Below are 19,349 nucleotides of genomic sequence, written 5' to 3'. Positions count from 1 at the left end.
TCATCTGGTTCTGTCTTGTTTCTTTTGGTAAACTGGGTCTCTTGTTATTACTTAAAACTGGATTACAATACAAATCGATTAAACCTTGGATGCTATTGAGGGCAAACCATTTTTTTAAGAACAGGATATGGGTCCAGTTCCTTGGCCGAGGATTATTATGTGAAAATTTGAGTCGATGGTGTTGGATTTTGCTCCATTATCACAATTAATATTTCAATTCAAAGACAACAAAGCATGGATCCAATTAATTCTTGAAAAGGATCGACAAACATATCAAAAGCCAGGGACAGAAAGAAGGCAAGATAGCTAATGGTGTGAGGGAAACTGTTGTAATGGTGCAACTGTTGTACAGAACAATATCTAACTAGTAGGTCTCTTGAGATTCTTAAAAGGGAGTGGTAGGCTATATACTCCAAAAGCAATATTTACTCTCATACATGAAATATTTAGAAGCAAAATACTGCACTTGAATCTGTCGTGAGCAATCCGGCCATAACTTTGTTGAGAAGCTGATCCACTTCAAGTTATCAAACGATTAAATTACCAGTCTGATACCCACTCCGGCCTTGATTTTCGAAGAGATGTTTTCTGCTTTGGAACTTTTTGCTCAGGACTTTTCTTTGTAGTACGACCATTGTTATGATAACTGGGCTCATCTGACCCTTTCCTTGGACCTGCTGCTCTACTGCATCTATCCTTAACTTGGTCGAGTGACTTGATACCTAAATTATCCTCTTCTGGGTTTGCAGACCTCTCCCTTGCAAGTCGGTTTCTACTTCGAACCAGCCAATCGTTATCTGAAACCAAAGCAAGAAATATGGTGAATTAGCAACAATGATACTTTAATTAAAAGCAAGAAAGATGGTATAGCAACTTGACTGATAATTTGCCCTTTTTCCTTTGCTTCCCGTGGAGGGTAACATGGGAGTTCTTGACCAAACTCTTGGATGTATTAAATTTGAGGGATCTTTAGACTTAAAACATTTTCCATTTATGCTTTCTCTGTATACACTTCTGTAACACTAATTGATGCTCGACAATAATTGTTCAAGTTGATTTGAATCGGCTGATTTGCGGACTTGAATCTATTCAAAATTAACTGGTAGTTTGTGATATCGAAAGTTATAGGGGTTACAGCCCATCCATTTCATGGTACCCAAAGTTGGATTGAAAACATATGATGTTGTAGTTGCACTGTTGATCCTGCTTACTACTTCAGAAGTTGGAAGAAAGAGAATCCTACAATTGAATGTGCACAGACTTGACAATATTAAAAATCTGAGAGAGTCAAATCAAATACCAGGACTAGATATGACAGCACGAGGACGTGGAATTGAACTAGCTCTGATTCTGTTCTCTTCATCAATTTCTTTGATGGTCTTCCCTCCTGTAAATCAGGAAACTTATCTGAGAATGATATTGCATCTTCCTTTTATATTAGTTAGTTCTATTTTATAGTTGTCTATAGGAAAAAAAACATTTTTTTTAAAAAGATAACTATAAAGTAGAAGTAGCTGATATAAAAAGGAGAACCAAACATACTGTGATTACAGAAGATATAAGGTTAAGCAAACCTTTAACTATAGAAATTGATGCTGTTGCGTCATCTGAGATTCTTGAAACTGATGGTGAGCTTTGAGACTGCTTCCCTGCATCACAGGCATGAACAGTGCTAAATACTAGATTGTTATTACCCAGATTCGAAAAAGTGCAAGTAGAATAGAACAGACTTTTCCTCATCTGTTCAAAAAAACAAGAAATTCTTGCTAATAAAATGAAAAAAGAAACAAGAAATTATTAAATCAATCCAGCTGGTCATCATATTCAGATATCAATATATGGGTGTTTCATATTCAGATTTCAATACAGGACTTTACTGTCCTTATTGATCTCCTATACTTGGAAAAGGTACAGGTTTTTTTTAGAAACTAAATTGGGAATTTCTTAGAATTCAAAGTAACGTAGCTTTATGAGTTATGGTTCTTTCTGTTTCTTTCCTGGGGTATTTGAGGTATTAACATTTTTATAGGTATAAAGGAGAGCTGAAGAACAAAAGGTGGGTACAGCTCAATATTTTATTTGAATAAGATTGAAGATTCTTTGAATGAAGAACATTTTTAAGCCATATATAGCTTCAAACTGAGATTCAAATTTGAGAATTTACTTTTGAGGGTGGAGATCCCACCTTCTGAACAAGATGCACCAACCTCAAAGTAGAACATACTGCTATCACACAATTCATGAACCGCACCTTAATAAATCATTTTCCAATAACAATCTATTAATTTATGTTCCTGCAAGTCCAATGTAGATTGAAATATGACAAGAGAAAAAGCTTCAAAACACTATTCAGAGTATTATTCACATGAATAGTGTTATGGTCCATATTTGCCTTGTGTGGGGATGCTTTTTAGAAGATCTTGGCCATTTAGTAGAGGAAGATTCTACCAAAGTTTAGTTTCTCAACTCCACCATGTTTGCTGCCGGTCCCAAGCCCGGGTATGGGAGGACGCATCAGGCAGCAGTCAGCACCGGAAAAATCTTAGACAAACCCTTCTACATGGATTCTACAAACTTTCATCATAAAAGTTGTTGTGGTTGTTTCCCAAGTTTAGTTTATAGTTTCAGCTTTAGGAAGTTTATTTTACTTGATTGTGATACAATTTTGGGTAGCTTTTAGTTTCAGTTTGTAACTCTTTCAGTTTTGCTCTCTAAAACCTGCGGTTCTATTTCGATGTATGGCAGACAGATATTATAAGAAGTTTCTATTTTGGCAGTAAGACAATTGGTAGCAAGCACTTCTTATTTTTAGCTCAACCCTTCAGTCTATATAATGTGCAATGCTCTAAGGGCCTTCCAGAGTTCAGAGTTCTAAATTAATGAAGTACCAGTTTGCTTGCTTGAGATATGGAGATGTGTGAGATCTTTGATTCAACAGATACCTGGGGTAAGAGGCTCAAGGTTTAGGTAGCCGTCTATCCCCAGTGCCTTCTTTCTGTCCTTTCTTCCCTTCAGTATTATTATGGATCATTCTATTATGCTATGAGCTATCTTTTATGAAAAGCAATTGGAGCTTCATTGTTTCTGCTGGTCAGAAGCTCTATAAACTGGATAATACTAGTGAATTGTTTATCAAACCCCTCCTCCTATCCTTCTATGCCCTCTTCTTCCCCTCCTCTATTCTTCTGTTTCATTCTATAACGTTATCAGTTTATCTTAAAAATCACAATTGAAGCTTCATTGCTGCTTCTGGCTAGAAGATCTAAAAATCGGATAACACTACTAAATTGTTCATCGTAAAAGAGAGATCATTGATGCTGAAACCTGCTGTTGGCCTCTCGTGGATGCGACTGTAGAGTGATTCTTACTTGAACTAATTCTACTTTGTTTTGTATCAGAGCTTATCAGCTCCTAGGGTTGATGTTAAATAAGGAAGATGAAATCAGAAATTCCTTCAATTTTTTGGCTAGCAGGATCTATTCCTCTTCCTTGATTGGTGGGTTCCTTAGAGGAATACTTTGACTGGCACAACCCAACAGAAGAATAAAAGTAAAGGTTTGTTTATCCCGATCAACTAGTGCTAGACAATGATGAAAACTCCATGAAAAGATACTCATAGCCAGAGGACGTGAACCTATGACTTTGGAGATGAAGTATGAGTTGGAGAATAAGTACCTAAAGGAGTTCATGAAAATGTCTCCTTTCAATAAGGTCCTCTAGAAACTTAAAGACACACTTGGTCCCCACCAACTGATGTTACCATGGTGGTTGTTGAAGTTCTGGAGATGGAAGAGCAGCAAGAGAAGAAACCTCCAACCAGTGACTAGAACATGAAGTTGAGGCTAATGTTGAGACTTCCAATTCAGTAGTCAAGTAAGATTTGGTCCTTAAAGTTTCAAATGTCTTGAATAGAAGAATTTGTAGAAACAAAGTGGATAATGTGCAACTTGGCCTACAAGTTGAAAGGTAGCTGAAGAAAACATTGAGGAAACTATGAATGGTTACGAACATCTTAAAGAACCCAAGTTTAAAGCAGACATGGTTGAAGACACGTCCATGGGCAAACCAATGCAAAAAATTGATGGTATCTAGGCCGACCACAGAGTTTGCGATCCCACCTGAATTTTTTAAGATAAAGCTCTATGTCTTGAAGATTACAATCGAAACATCCATGAGCCACTAGAGCCCTTCTTTGGGTTGAAACTGGATGTGTGCCAAACCAAACTGTCCCTATTTCATTAGACTGTAGATGCATTTCCTTTTAGTGGGGCAGAGCTGATGCAGATTGAAGTATGAAGAAAAGAAGACCAAAACACTGTTCATGATACCGTTCATGTGAATAGTGTCACACCCTATACTGCAATTTTAGAAGAATTTGTGGGGCCATCTAGTGGAAGAAGACACTATTCTTAATGCATCCAAAGTTCAGTTTGTATTTTCTATTTTAGAAAGTATATTTTATTTCATCGCAATAGAATCTTAGGTAGCCTCTAATTTCATTTAGTTCTTATTTTTCTGTTCACTAACATGGGTGTTTCTGTTTTGGTGTATGGCAGTTAGATTTTATCGGAAGTTCCTATTTTCATTGTGAACAATTAGCAATCACACACTTTCTATGTTACGCTCGACCCTCAAGAGTTTTAAATCAATGAAGTTGTCGTTTGCAGTTTGCTTGATTGAGATCTGGGAGAATCCTAGTTTGAACAGCTGAGATAGTTGTGGTAGAGGCCTAAGACTGAGATAACCATCTACCCAAACTCCTTCCCCTTCTCTATTTTTCTGTTTTCTTCTATAATTCTTTGATTAAGAAAGAAATGAGCGAAACTTAATTATTTCTGCTGGGAGAAGATCTATAAACCAAAAATACCTTTGATTTGTCATCTTTCAAGAAGAGATCATGGTTGCTGGAACATCCTTTTGGCCAATCAGCAATCCTACTGTAGAGTGGTTCTTTTTTAACAACTTCTACATTAAAGGCTCTATAGTCGATGAGTACCTTACTCAAACCAATCAATTCCTTATCATATCACTAAGGACCTGAGGTTGAGACCAAGTTGCAACCTGAAAGGCCCAAACCAACCATCATTGTAGGCAATTCCTGCATATCTTCCATCAGATAGTTTTTTCACAGGAAACTTTCAACTTAAGATAGAATTGTAAATCATGAGTCATGAAGACTTCCTTTTTCTACCCTTTTTTTTCTTAATTGGAAAATGGAAAGTCCCCTTAGAAGGTGGAACTGCTTTCCCCTGGTATTATTTTCCACCAGAGCAGAAAAAGAAGGTATTGACATGCATAATAAACACATCTCTCCATCTCTCATCTTGGACATTCCAGGCCTCCATTTTTCTACACTCTTTTTCACGCTTTACAGGTATGACCAATAAGTGCTTTACCCAAGAAAGTGGTCTTGGCATATGTATCCTATATTGCAGTTAAATTTTGCTTAAAGCCATATCAATCATCAACTGATTTTTGTTCATATCTTTTCTCACCATTTCTTCCAAAGTAACTCTAATACCACATGGTGCACATGAAGGTCTTTTAATAACTTAATGGTGTTTTCTATAATTACTTCATTAGTTCAGAAAATGCATAACCTGTTGATTCAGTAATTGCTGCCTTTATTTTTATTTATGCAGAATAAATACTATCTTTTTATTTAGAAAAGATGAATAACAAGGATGTAGCTGCTGTAGTAGAGAAGAATACCATGAAATGCATACTCTACCATATCGCCTAATGCATTCATGTATAATCATTTCAGATTCTGACCATTATCAGGTTTGATGAACCTTACTTTGACTTCGCAGTCTACTGTGAGTATTTTAATTTGTTGGTAAGAAACCATCAAAAACCTTGAGAAACAAATAAGAATGATCAATCAAGAACCAAGAGGTGAACTCATAGAACCAATAGTTTAATGTACGTCCATACCAGTATTGAGAACCAACAATTTGGCTCTAGGAATCCATACTAGAATGAATTCCTTCCCATCCTGGTCAGAGAAGATCATCTAAGAAGTCTTACATTTCCCCATTTTAGCGTCTAAAACATTATTTAATAGGTGCATGTAATACCTTATGGCCCTGTTTCAAAATAAAACTAAATCCCACCACTTGAATACTTGGAGTTTTATCAAATGGGTGCAGATGGTATAATATTAGTGCATAAAACCAAATAAAGATTAGCCTGATCATTAATATTACCCTAAATATTTCTGGGGATTTTGAATGAACATTTTCAGTGGCATGTTCACTGTTGATGATTATACAAATACATTTTTTTACCCTTCTTTAGGTTAACTACAGAAGATGAAAATGGAGACTTTTTTTCAAATAGAAGTTGGATAACAGGTCCCCAAATCATAAACTAAACCAAACCAGCCCAAGAACATGGTGTTCTCTTTGCCTAAAGTTCCCAGTGAATAACAGATAATGAAACCTACACTCAAATTTTCTAATTTCAAAATCAGTTTTAGCATTCCAAGTCGGGGAGAAGTTTCCAAAGCTCCAAGAGTTCAAAAGGGTCAAATTAATTAAGAAACCAAAAGGCAAAAAAAGAAAAAGAACGACCACAGTAGAAAACACACCTGAAGAAATTCTGGGTACAGAAGAATCGTGTTGTAAAGAGAGAGATTCTAATATCCTGGTCGAAGGTAAGGAACAAGTCTCCTCTTGTACAAAAGATTCATCTTCTGATGCAAAGAACTCCTCGTCTTCTTCCTCCTCTTCCTCCTCCCTCACTTTCACCCTTGGATAGGCTTGAAATTTTAACAAACACCATAAAGGCATAAACCCGTATCAGATAAACTATATCCATATATATTCTTGTCTAAGTTTCCGATGAAGGACAGAAAACAAAACATTAGCGAGAGAAAACTTACTTATTTTGCTTTCCTCCATGTAAGCTTCTAGCAGGAACTTGCTTTGCTGCTTGGGAGCTCCTGAAGAATCAATAGAAAGGCTTCAGAAATTAGCTCCCAACTCGAACCGGAGAAAGTCTTCAAAATCGAAAAAACAAACCGAAGATGGAAGAGGAGGAGCCGAGGAGGAGGAGGAGAAGAAAAGAAGAATCACGCCATAGGCCAAGTGGCTAATTTGACCAGTGGTGGGACCCACCATTATAATCTTATGGTTTTGTCACGCGTTGTCTGGTTTGGTCGGCATTTCTTGGAAGTCAACGCTGATTCGCATATCCATATACATAAAGTATGAACACGTGTTTATTTTTGGCCAAAAAAAACAGAACATGTTTATTTGTTGGCGTGAATTGGACGCACGATTAAAAATTTTAAATTCGGATCGATCAAGCCGGTTTAGTTTGTAAATTTTTTTTTTTTTTAAGGTTCATGCGGCGAGTTTGCGCGCACCTTAATTACATTTTCAAAAGAGGCATTGTCGTCCGCAAGGGTTGAACCCATGACCTCTCCACTGAGAAGTATGAATCTTATCACTTTACCAACCTTGGTTAAGAGTGGAGATATTGATGGCAAGTCCACATTAGCTCCTCGTCAAAGAAGAACAATATGTTTCTTTGATGCTCTTGAATCACATAGTATAAGGTGGGGTTCATATGAGATTCATTATAATCTTTATTTTTAATTTGTTAATATTTACAAATGAGTCCATCATTTTATGTGGTGAAGAAGGGTTAGGAAAACACAATATTTTGTCAAATAGGTGATCCAAACTTATTAATGGTTCGATTTGAGATCAAATTTTTCGATTTTAGTTTGTGTTTAAAAGTAATAGTGTATATGGGTCAGATTTAGACAACACCGTAGCATTACCATATTTGTATCCAATTATTTTTTGAGATTTAGACTATTTTTTGTATCGATTCTCATTTTTTATTATGTCTATTTAAAAGAAATAAGTACAAGAATTCATTATTGGTCAAGAATGAAAAATGATTTAGGGCCTGTTTGGTTACATGAATCCAGAGATTTCAAATCTCTGGATTCATGAAATCTGAGAATTATACCTGTTTGGTTGTAAAAATCTCTAGATTCATGAAATCTAGAGATTCACCTTTTTACACTCAAAACGTGAATCTGTAGATTTATGGGTAAGGGGTGAAATCCAGAGATTTCAATAAAGCTATACATTTGCACATTTACAAAAATCACATTGATCAAATAGTTTTTTAGGATGAATCCACAAATTTCATTCCACAACCAAACATCTAATTTTATAAATTATAACTCCCTAGATTTGAAATCTATGAATTTAAAATCTCTAGATATTTGAAATATCCAGCCTCATGTAACCAAACAGGTTAATGAATTTTGTTAAAAATAATTTATGGAATGAAAAATAAGTTTAGTGTCAAAATAAAAATTTGTTAGTAAATATTAGCGAGCAAGTAATAAAAGAGGGAAAAAGTATGGTTTTTATAAAAAAAATATGTATTGACTATTTTACCATCATCTTAATCATAAAAGTTTACGTAAATTTGTGTAAAAATGAAGTCATGAAGAGAATGAAATTCTCACCATAATTCATAATAGACAAAAAGTTCATTATGAATTTTAGAAGTTTTTCTATTATTTTAAATAAAAATAAAACTGATAATAGATGCCAAACAACTTAAAATAATGAAAAAACATCATAATTGAGAATGATAATTGATACAAAAAAGAGCCTTAGGCTCTTTTTGGTATCAATTCTCATTCTCTATTATGCCTACTTAAAATAAATAAGTACAAGAATTCATTATTGATCAAGAATGAAAAATGGTTTGGTGAATTTTATCGAAAATAAATTATAAAATGGAAAATAAGTTTGGTGTCAAGATAAAAAATTATTAAAAATGATAGTAAACAAGTGAGAAAAGAAGGAAAAAGTATGGTTGTTATAAAAGAATGTGTATTGACTATTTTACCCTCATCTTACTTATAGAACTTTAAGTAAACTTACACAAATGAAGATAATGAAATTCTCATCATAATCCATAATGGACAAAAAGTTCATTATGGATTTTGGAGGTTTTTCTATTATTTTAAATAAAAATAAAATTCAGGATAGATGCCAAACAATTTAAAATAATGAAAATTTCTCATAATTGACAATGATAATTGATACCAAAAAGAGCCTTAGCTAATATCACATTGGATGTTTAACAGGTTCAATTAGATTTTATTTATAAGACTCCCCTAATGAGTAAGGTTTTGTTTGTTTTTTTGTTTTTTTTTTGATTTTTTTATCTTCTCCTGTTTTCTAGCAGTGTTACCTCTAGAATTGAGGCTAAATGTGACTTATTTCCCTTTGCAGTTGATCAAATGGCATTTTAATTGAAGAATATCATTTACCTCATTTTTTACCTAGCAAATATATCAAACACCTCTTTACAATTAAGTTTTTCAGTTAAATTCTAATTTTGAAGTAAACCATTTCTTTAAAACTCCAAACTATCCTTAACCAAAAGGACGTTTTAGTTTAAACCCCAAATTACCCTTAATTATTATAGTAGTTAAAAACTTTAAGTACATTTGAATTAAAATTATTGTTAACGGAGGTCTAATTCGCAACACAGAAGGCAGCTTCCTTGGAGGACTCATGAAGAGAAAAATGAAGATGAATATTTTAGAAACTGAATTGTAGGCGATCTATGAAGGAATTAACATTGCACGCGAAAAGAATTTCATGCCTTTATATGTGGAATTAGATTCTCTTAAAGCTATTGATCTGTTAAAGCTTAATGCAAGAATACAAGGGAAAAAAGCAAGAGTGGTGCAAGCAATAAAGGAAGAAGTGGAAAGCTATGAAGGAATTAGATTCCAACATGCGTACTGGGAGTCCAACTACGTTGCTGACTAGATCACGAAGGGACCGACTTCTTTAGAGGAACCTACGCGATTCTTTCTGGATCCACCACAAAAATTGGAGGAGATCCTACTGGCGGATAAGATTTGCATGGTTGAGTAGTTTTCTTTTTCAAGGTTGCTAAACCCTGTTTATTTGTTACCAAAAAAAAAAAATTATTGTTTGAATCCAAAATACCCTTAATTACCTTAATAGTTAAAATCTTAAATAATCTTCAATTAATTTTATTGTTAAAATCCCAAATACCTCAATTACCTTAATAGTAATATGAACACGTGTTTATTTGATGGCGTGAACTAGATGCGCGAAAAAAGATTTTGAATTGTCTCGATTGTAATTAATTCGGATCAATCAAGCCAATTTAATTTGTGGACCATTTGTTTTGGTGAAGAGTGTGGGTATTAAGGGTGAGTCTAGATCAACTCCTCGTTAGGAGAAAACAGTGTGCTCCCTTGAAGCTTTTGAACCATAGAGTAAGGGGTGGGGCCTACATGGGACCTATTGTGGTTTCTACTTTTTAGTTTCTTAATATTAATATTCACAAGCGTGTTCCACTACTATTGTGTGGTGCAAGCAAGGAGATCCTATTTTGCCAATTCTGATCTTGCTGGTTCCAAACAAAGCAAGGAGAGGAGAAAAGAGCGAAGAGCCAGGCAGGAGTTCATTTTGGCCATGGTACTCGCCGCCCTAGCTCGAGCAAAGATTGACTAAGTTGGGAAAGCCCTTGCACTAGCCATTGCTTGGATCAATGATTGTACCATGCAAAATAGAAATATAAGCCCTTTAATCTATTCCGCTTACTTGAGTTATCCAGAAGGTTGGTCAAGTAACACAAATGTTGTATTTTCCGAAGCATCAGGGGGTGCACATTGTGTTGGAATATGCTCTTTGAGCATGAGTGAATGTGAATGAAAATCATTCATATGGAGAGTTTGTGGAAATAAATGAATTTGTGGAAATAAGTGCATTGAATACCAAAGGACTATTTGGTGATTCATTGCATAAGGAGAGGTCATGAATGAAGGGTTATGGGAATACCTATGGACTATTGGGTGTTTCATCTCCCAAGGGGAATTCAAGAATGGGGGTGAGGAGACCTTTTTTTTTTAAAAAAAAAATTCTTTTTTTTCTTTTTTTTTTTATTGGGGGTTTGTGGGGGGTTTTTTTTTTTAAAAAAACCCCTCTTTTTTTTTTTTTTTTAATTTTAAAATTTTTTATTTTTCTTTTTATTTTTTTTTTTTGTTTTATTATATTTTTTTTGGTTTTTTTTTTTTTCAAAGTTATTAAAAGATTATTTTTTTTTTTTTTTATTTGGGGTCCCTTTGTGTTGTTGTTTTTTTTTTTTTTTTTTTTTGTTTGGGGGGGAGTTTATGATCGGACCGGGTTCATACCTGGTCCGACCCCCGACCCCGGTCGAGACGGAGAAAACCGAATCGCTCCCGAGCGAACCGGATCGAGAAGATGGCTTGCTTGAAGAAGAAAGATTATTCTGCTGCAAGCGTGCCCTAATCTTACTTATGGATTAGGGTAATCACCACGATGATGACGAGACTCAAGCGACGGCTGCGGATAATCATCATCAAAGGGATAACTATCGCATAACCTAACGGTTATCTCGGGAGTCCTCTACTAGCCCAAACTAGTAGAAGTCTATCGCTCAACGGATCTTACTAATGAGATCCAACGACTACCCGAAGAAGGCTCGAGTGCATCCAACGAAGGAGATTCGAAGGTACACTCTATATAAACCTCACTACCATACAAGGTGAGGGACGGATCAATCGATCAAGGAGAATACTATACGAGACTCGGGTTCGGATACATGCTTGATAGACCTAAACTATCGGCGTCCTGCTATCTAGATCACCTTTCCCGTTTCTTCATTCATTAGCTCTGTGCTTCTAGCGAGCCGTTTGTGATTAAGTTCATCAAGCCGACTTAGCCTTCGGAGGTGGACTCCCGACCCCGGCGGTCGGGCCACATCTGGCAGCTTTCGTTTTGCGAGGACATCACGTGGAGATCCAAGGGTGAGCAGATTTTGGACGCATCATTTGGCGCCGTCTGTGGGAAAGACTTGAAAAAGCCATGGTGACTAGATCGGCGAGCCGCAGCCGCTGCTGCACAACGCAATTCCGGTGTTCGGATCACAGGGTGAATAATCCGAGATATTCCCCGGAAAGCCAAAATCCTATCGAAGTGGATAAAGGCCGGGGAGGACGTAATCTTCCTCCTGATACAATCCAAGATCAATTGGATCAGGTAAAGATTCAACTCTTGGAGGTGAGCCAAGCACTCCGCTTGCTCACCGGGCAGTGGTTTTACCACAAGAACACGATCAACACGACTCGGGGAGCGTGCATTGCCACGTGACCAAAGAATGGCTGAAGATCGGAATGTCGATCAGAATTTCCGTGAAGGAGACCGAGGACTTCGGAGGACTGATGATCAACCAAGGCGAGGCGATCGGTTCGATAGACCGCAAGAGAGTACAACCGATTCAAATACAAGGTTGGATTCAGGGTAAGAACTCATTCACCCACTTTATCGGAAGAACCGTTCGTGATGATCAAGCGATTCGTGACGAGAGAAACGTTCGTGAAGGACGGGCTGTTCGTGATGATCGAGTAGCACGTGATGATCGTGTTAATCGAGGTCGTGATCGTATTGCTGAAGATCACCCGACCCAGATTGGTCAAGAATTGGCCAACATCAATGAGAAGTTAGGGCAATTGGCTAAGGGAAGAATAGCGAGGATATTTACTCGGTCATTCGGAAGACTCCTTTCTTTGAGCCAATTGCGGGATATCGGTTTCCCCATAACTTCCGTTTGCCTACCTTCTCAACATTCGATGGCTCAGGAGATCCAACGGCTCACATTGGTTATTACCAACGAGACCATGGCGAGTTTCGGGTAATTCGATGAAATTTTATGCGGGGTTTTCGGATCATCTCTAGCTGGAGCGGCACAAAAGTGGTTTTCTAACCTCCCCTCGGGAAGGATCGTAAACTTTGATGAATTGGCACGCCAATTCATAGGGCGATTCGGGAGTGGGATACGAGGTCAAGAAAACGGAAGAAACCTTGTTTCTTGTCAAACGGGGAAAGAGCGAATCGATCGAGAGAATTTACGAAAAGATTCAACAAAGTGACGATGGAGATAGAAAACTTGGATGAGCAAGTGGCTAGAACCGCTCTATTCACGGGACTCACAAATCGGAAGCTCCTGGAGTTATTACTACGGGATATACCCACGACTTATCTTTGAGTTGGTACGAGAGATGCGGGAAGCGAGGCTGAAGTCATGGAGATTCTAGATGCGCGCCAAGGAGATAATAAAGTCTCCAATAAGGAACAAAAGGCTCTGAGCGAAGCGGAAGCCAAAGAAGAATGTTCGTGATCGGGTTGGAAGATCCCAACCTTGGCGCCAAAGATCCCCCGGCAGAAGTGAGTACACTCCATTGAATGCTCCTCGGGCCGATATTTTGAATATCCTCAAAAGAAAAAATATTTTGAAGTGGCCGCCTAAAATTCTTTTGAAACCGGAGAGCGGCGGGATCGGGAAAAGTATTGCCGATTCCACAAGGACTATGGTCATTACACTAATGATTGTCGTCATACGAAGGCGAGATATTGAGAGATTGATATCTCGGGGACATCTGTCCGGTTTGTTAGCGGGGAGAAGGGGAGGAGCCACGCGGGCCACGTGCGGCTGCCCCTAAAAGGAATCGTTCGGTTAGTTCGGAGAACGATCAAGGGAGGCCCCGAAGTCCAAAAAAGGCAAGGAGGTGATTGAAGCTGCTACTCGGTCACCGATCCTTACCATCTTCGGGGGTCCAGAGCCCGAATCATTCCGGAGTTTAAAAACCAAATCCAAATTTGTTGGAGCCGGAGAGGCGCGAGAAGCGGAAGAAGCTGAATGGTGAAGATTCTATCACCTTTAGCGAAGAAGATGAGAGAGATGTTTGTTTACCTCATGATGATGCTATAGTCATCAAGGTAGAGATTGCACGGCGGGAAGTACATAGAGTATTGATTGATACGAGGTCTGCGGCTGACCTAATTTCTTACGAAGTGTATCAAAAATTGAAGGTGGATCAAGATTTGATGAAACCTTCATCAACACACCTATATGGCTTTGCGGGGGTCATCTGCGGTAGCGGAAGGATCGGTTGAGTTGGATCTTTCCATTGGAAGTTTTCCCAAAGAAACAAGCTGTCCGAATCAATTTTTCTGGTGGTTCGAGAACTACCAGCCTATAATATGATTCTTGGGCGACCATCTTTATCCAAAATAGGTGCTATTGTTTCGACAAAGCACCTGAAGATAAAATTCCCGACTGATATGGGAATCGGTCAAGTCTCCTACGACCGGAAGATCTCTCGGCGGTGTTATGTTGCCTATTTAAAAGACAAGGAGGGTCCGAAGAAGGTTCTTGCCCTCCCCATAGAAGTTCGAGATGATCGGGAAGAGACGGAGATGCAAAGGCCCGAACCGGTGGAGAAAGCTGGAGCAAATCCAGGTGTGTACCGAGGATGCGAAAAAGATTACTTATGTCGGGTGCGAGCAATTTGGAAGAGTTTAAAGATGAATTGAAGTTATTTCTTCAACGAGAATAAGGATGTATTCGCATGGTCTGCTGAGGACATGCCGGGGATCGATCGGGCCATTGCGAGCACAAACTACGGATAGACCCTAAGGCGAAACCGGTGATACGAGAAAGAAGAAATTTCTCTATTGAAAAGTATGAAGCCGTTCGGAACGAAGTTGAAAAACTTAAAAATTCTGGTTTCATAGAACCAATCGAGTGCCCAACTTGGTTGGCCAACGTGGTGATGGTGAAAAAGGCGAATGGGAAGTGGAGGATGTGTACGGACTACACGGATCTAAACAAAGCTTGCCCAAAAGATTGCTACCCGTTGCCTCGGATTGACCTCTTGATAGATGCTACTGCGGGGTATGAAACTTTAAGTTTCATGGATGCCTACTCGGGGTATAATCGGATCCTTATGAATAAGGAAGATGAGAAGTATACGGCTTTTATGACTGATCGTGAAAGCTATTATTACAAGGTCATGCCTTTTGGCCTGAAGAATGCGGGAGCAACATATCGGAGGGCCGTCAACAAGATTTTCAAAGAGGTGATAGGAAAGAACGTTGAAGCATATGTTGACGACATCTTTGGTGAAAAGCTTTACAAAAGCAAATCACATTGCAGATTTGGTGAGGTTTTCTCGATGCGAGGAAACATCAAATGAAGTTGAACCCCGAAAAATGTGCCTTTGGAGTCTCCTCGGGCAAATTCTTGGGTTTCATGGTATCACGAGAGGGAATTGAGGCAAATCCTGCCAAAATACAAGCTCGATTGATATGGAGGCTCCCAAAACCGTTCGGGATGTACAATGTTTGTGAGGGAGAGTTGCTTTGCCTTAAATCGATTTATCTCCAAGTGCGGAGAAAAATGTTTGCCTTTCTTCAAGGCACTTAAAGACCTGAAGAAGGGCGGTAAGGAAGCAAAGTGGGTGAAGAGTGCGAGAAAGCTTTTGAGGAATTAAAAGAAGCACTTGGACAACCACCGATCTGTCCGGAGCGGAGAGAGAAGGGAAATATTACAGCTATATCTAGCGACATCCCTTTCCATGGTCGGTGCGGTACTTGTTCGGGAGAAAGATAAAAACGATGGCCGATTTACTATGTAAGCCACGTGTTCTTTGGATGCGGAGACGAGATATTCGCAGATTGAGAAGCGAGCTCGGCTCTCATGATGGCCGCCGGGAAGCTAAGGCCATATTTTCAGGCTCATCCAATTGAGGTATTTACAACTTTTCCTCTTAGTAAAGTTCTTAACAAACCTGATTTATGCGGAAGGATGGTATCTGGTCGGTTGAGCTAAGTGAGTTCCAAGTGAGCTTTAAGCCCGGGACTGCAATCAAGGCTCGGGCATTAGCCGACTTTGTAGTAGAAACTCTTTGCACCGAGTGGAACCCACTATTGAGGATCCCATTATACCAACCACTTGGGAGGTATATGTCGATGGTTCGAGTAATAAAGATGGAGCGGTATTTGGAATTCTATTAAAAAGTCCAGCGGGATTTATTATTCGATATGCTTTGAGATTCGCATTTGATGCAAGTAATAACGAAGCGGAGTATGAGGCCCTAATAGCGGGACTTCGGTTGTCAAAGGCATTAGCTATTGCGGATGTTACTATTTATAGTGACTCTCGGCTTATAGTCAACCAAGTCCGGGGGGAGTATGGCATTAAAGAACCACGCTTGCAAAAATATCGGGAGATAGTGCGGGCATTTGAGAACCAATTCCGGAATTTGAAGATATCTCGGATTTCGAGGAATGAAAATTCGGTGGCGAGATGAGCTATCCCGACTAGCCAATGCCAAGGAAAAGAATCTAGACCCTTCGGTCTACATTGAAGAGGTAACTTTTCCAAGTTATCATGAGAAAGAAATTTCTTATATTGAAGCGAACGTTCTTTGGATGGATCCAATAATTGAATATCTAAGAGATGACAAGTTCACGAGGATCCGGTAGAAGCAAGGTTGATCAAGATTCGATCAGCTAGATTTGTCATTCGAGAATGGGAGACTATATAAAAGATCTTATCTTTGGACCCCTTATGAGATGTATAGGCCCCGAAGGAGCAAACTCGGCTTTGGGTGAGGTTCATGAAGGAATTTGTGGCGCTCACATGGGTGGCGAGCCCTGGCCCACAAAATTCTAAGGCTGGGGTTATATTGGCCTAAGATCCAAGAAGCTGCTATGGACTACGTTCGTCGATGTAGTAGCTTGTCAAATTCATGCTACGATATCGAAGCGCCGGCGGAAATTATGACTTCAATTCTAAATCCTATTCCCTTTGCAATGTGGGGAATTGATATCATGGGCAAATTCACCAAGGCATCGGGCGGACGGGAATATCGATAGTAGCAATTGATTACTTCACAAAATGGGTAGAAGCCGATTGCTTTGGCGACAATTGCTTGAGAAAAAGTGGAGAAATTTGTGCTTGAATCAATCATATATCGCTTTGGGATTCCAAAAATAATTGTCCTTGACCATGGTACTCGGTTCGATTGGTCCACAATTTGAGCAATTCTGTGGAACATATATGATCGAGCATCGTATGTCCTCGGTGGCATACCCCCAAAGCAATGGCCGGGTAGAGGTTACTAACCGAACGCTCTTTGGAAGGAATAAAGAGAAGACTCGAAGGTGACAAAGCTTCTTGGGTGAAAGAACTATATAATGTCTTGTGGGCTTATAGAACTACGGTTCGAACACCTACGGGAGAAACTCCATTCGGGTTGGCATATGGATCCGAAGCATTGGCACCGGTGGAGATAATGGCGGGGACGTTACGGGATCGTGAGTTCGAGGAAAAAGCAAATGAACAAGGACTGCTTGATAGTCTTGATTTGTTGGACGAAGTTCGGGCAAAGGCAATAGCACGAACTCAACATTATCAAAGAAGGATAGCGTCTCATTATAATACTCGAGTGAAGAATCGTCGGTACTTAGCCGGAGATTTGGTGTTGAGAAACACCCTAGCTTCCGACCCGCGTCACCAAAGAAAGTTGGACCCTTCTGGGAAGGACCTTATATGGTTGTGAAACCGGTCGGTTCAGGAGCTTACAAGCTGAAGAACATTGATTCCCGAGAAAGAATTGGATCGTTACGTGGAATGCTAGGCATCTCAAAAAGTTTTATCCTTGAAGATGATTTCAATTTTGTTCGTGATGTAATCATTTTCAACTCAATCAATGCAATTTTTGGTTTTCAACAAACTATCTTTTGATTGGGGGGCATCATACACCACATTCAAGAACACATTCAAGAACAAGATCCAACTATAAGGCATCGGATGAAAATTCGTGTGGGTCCTTCAACACTTCAACACTTATGGAAAATCTTTCGAACTTTCTTAAGTCGGGGCATCGGATGAAAATCCGAGTGAGTTCCTTTTGCAAGGCGTCGGTTTAATACCCGAGTGAGTTCCTTTGAGACTTATTGAATTTTTGAATTATCCTTAAGTATAAGGCATCGGTTTAAAACCCGAGTGAGTTCCTTCTCAGACTTATTGTATTTCTCCGGAAATCCTTAAGTATAAGGCATCGGTTTAAAACCGAGTGAGTTCCTTCTCGGACTTATTACGGAAATCCTTAAGTATAAGGCCGGTTAAAACCCTGAGTTCCTTCTCGGACTTATTGTATTCTCTCCTCGGAAATCCTTAAGTGTAGGCATTGTTTCGGACAACTAAGACCTAATGCAACGGCGATTCAAGTGGCTAGCAAAGTTCAAGATAAAGTAATTTCTTATTTCTTGAGAAGATCCAAAGAGGCCGGTATCAAAACAATTACAAGAGCTGGATACAATCTACGATCAAAGAAGAAAGTCATTACGGGTGTTGTTAACAAGTTATACAAGATCGACGCGACTTTGCTAGAACAAACATATGAGTCAACCATTGGTGAGGAAAAGAAGAAATGAGGATTACAAAAATATTTCAATATTCATAAAATCCTCTGCAATTTCATACTCTTTGCCCGACTTGTCCGGGAGAAGAATGGTCCTCGACCAAACTCGCATTCGGCACAAGCTCGTCATAATTGACTTCTTCCGGCGGAGAATAAACGGGGAGAATCTTCCGGATATTGCATAATATCTGGATCGGAAGGTGGAGGATCAATCTTATCCTTGGTCCGGTCGGGAGGAGGAATACCCGGGTTGGTAAATACTTCGGGATGGCAAACAACATTGTAGGGAGTCGTATCAAAATGAGGATCTTTCCTTAATATTGATTCCCATACTTCGTTCTCACCATCCCGATGCGCTTTGCAAGTTATAAGCATTCAGCATATCAACAAAAGGCTTCTTGTGTAAATACTTGAAGACGCGAGGCTCTGCGAACATCGGTTGGAAGGGATTCGGGCAAAGGAACGACGGCTTGCCTTTCGGGTAATGTTTGAGATCCTTTAGCTCTGACTTTCCAACTGTCCGTTCCGAGTCGCCGGATCTTCTCCCTGGCATCATCCAAATCTGACCGAAGACGACCAATCATCGAATTCTTTTCTCCTGCCACCTCCCAAGCTAGATTCCGAAGGCGAGCAATCTCAACATCTTTAGCTTCGAGAGATTCCTGAAGCCTAGAAACTTCATTGCTCAACCTCCCTGAGTCTAATGCTTGCTTCCACTTGGTTGTGGAAGTTACCGGCAAGACTCCTGCAAACAACTTTCGAGTTAGCGAGGAGCGAGAAAAGTAATTTTTCAAAATCGAGAGGATAATGAAGAAAGACTTACATCACCGGTGACTTCGTAAAGACTTCATCGGAAGTTTGGAAAGAAGCTGCGCTCTCGGAAGTCATTCGAGCGGCGGTACACCATTCCAACGCTTTGTCAAACTCGTTTGACACTAATTCGAGCGAAGGATGAGAAGGATGAGCTACACCAAGAGAAGGATGAGCTTCATCACTTGTCATCCGACGGCGCTTCCTGGTGGCAAAATCCTCC

At 39.2% G+C, this 19,349-nt stretch overlaps 1 protein-coding gene across 1 annotated transcript; it reads right to left on the bottom strand.

The window, feature by feature from the left end:
* Positions 1-285: 285 nt before the first annotated feature.
* On the bottom strand, positions 286-7,036 carry LOC149022666 (uncharacterized). The gene is made up of 5 exons (XM_089150655.1): positions 6,887-7,036; positions 6,593-6,763; positions 1,575-1,649; positions 1,301-1,387; positions 286-797 (listed from the first exon to the last, which is right to left on the bottom strand). Exons 1-5 carry the CDS (start codon positions 6,903-6,905, stop codon positions 541-543), a joined length of 609 nt encoding a protein of 202 aa, XP_089006781.1. The 5' UTR covers positions 6,906-7,036; the 3' UTR covers positions 286-540.
* Positions 7,037-19,349: the final 12,313 nt, after the last annotated feature.

This window comes from Hakea prostrata, chromosome 3, assembly GCF_041222555.1.
Source record: "Hakea prostrata isolate BN-2017 chromosome 3, UWA_Hpros_2, whole genome shotgun sequence".
In the NCBI taxonomy this organism is placed as follows: Eukaryota; Viridiplantae; Streptophyta; class Magnoliopsida; order Proteales; family Proteaceae; genus Hakea; species Hakea prostrata.
This window is presented reverse-complemented; position numbering and strand designations above follow the sequence as displayed.

Excerpts from the sequence above, each read along its gene's own strand:
- LOC149022666 (XM_089150655.1), bottom strand. Across the intron at positions 1,650-6,592 it reads TGTACCCAGAATTTCTTCAG|GGAAGCAGTCTCAAAGCTCA; the intron begins GTGTGTTTTCTA and ends CCTGTGATGCAG. Across the intron at positions 1,388-1,574 it reads ATCAATTTCTATAGTTAAAG|GAGGGAAGACCATCAAAGAA; the intron begins GTTTGCTTAACC and ends CCTGATTTACAG.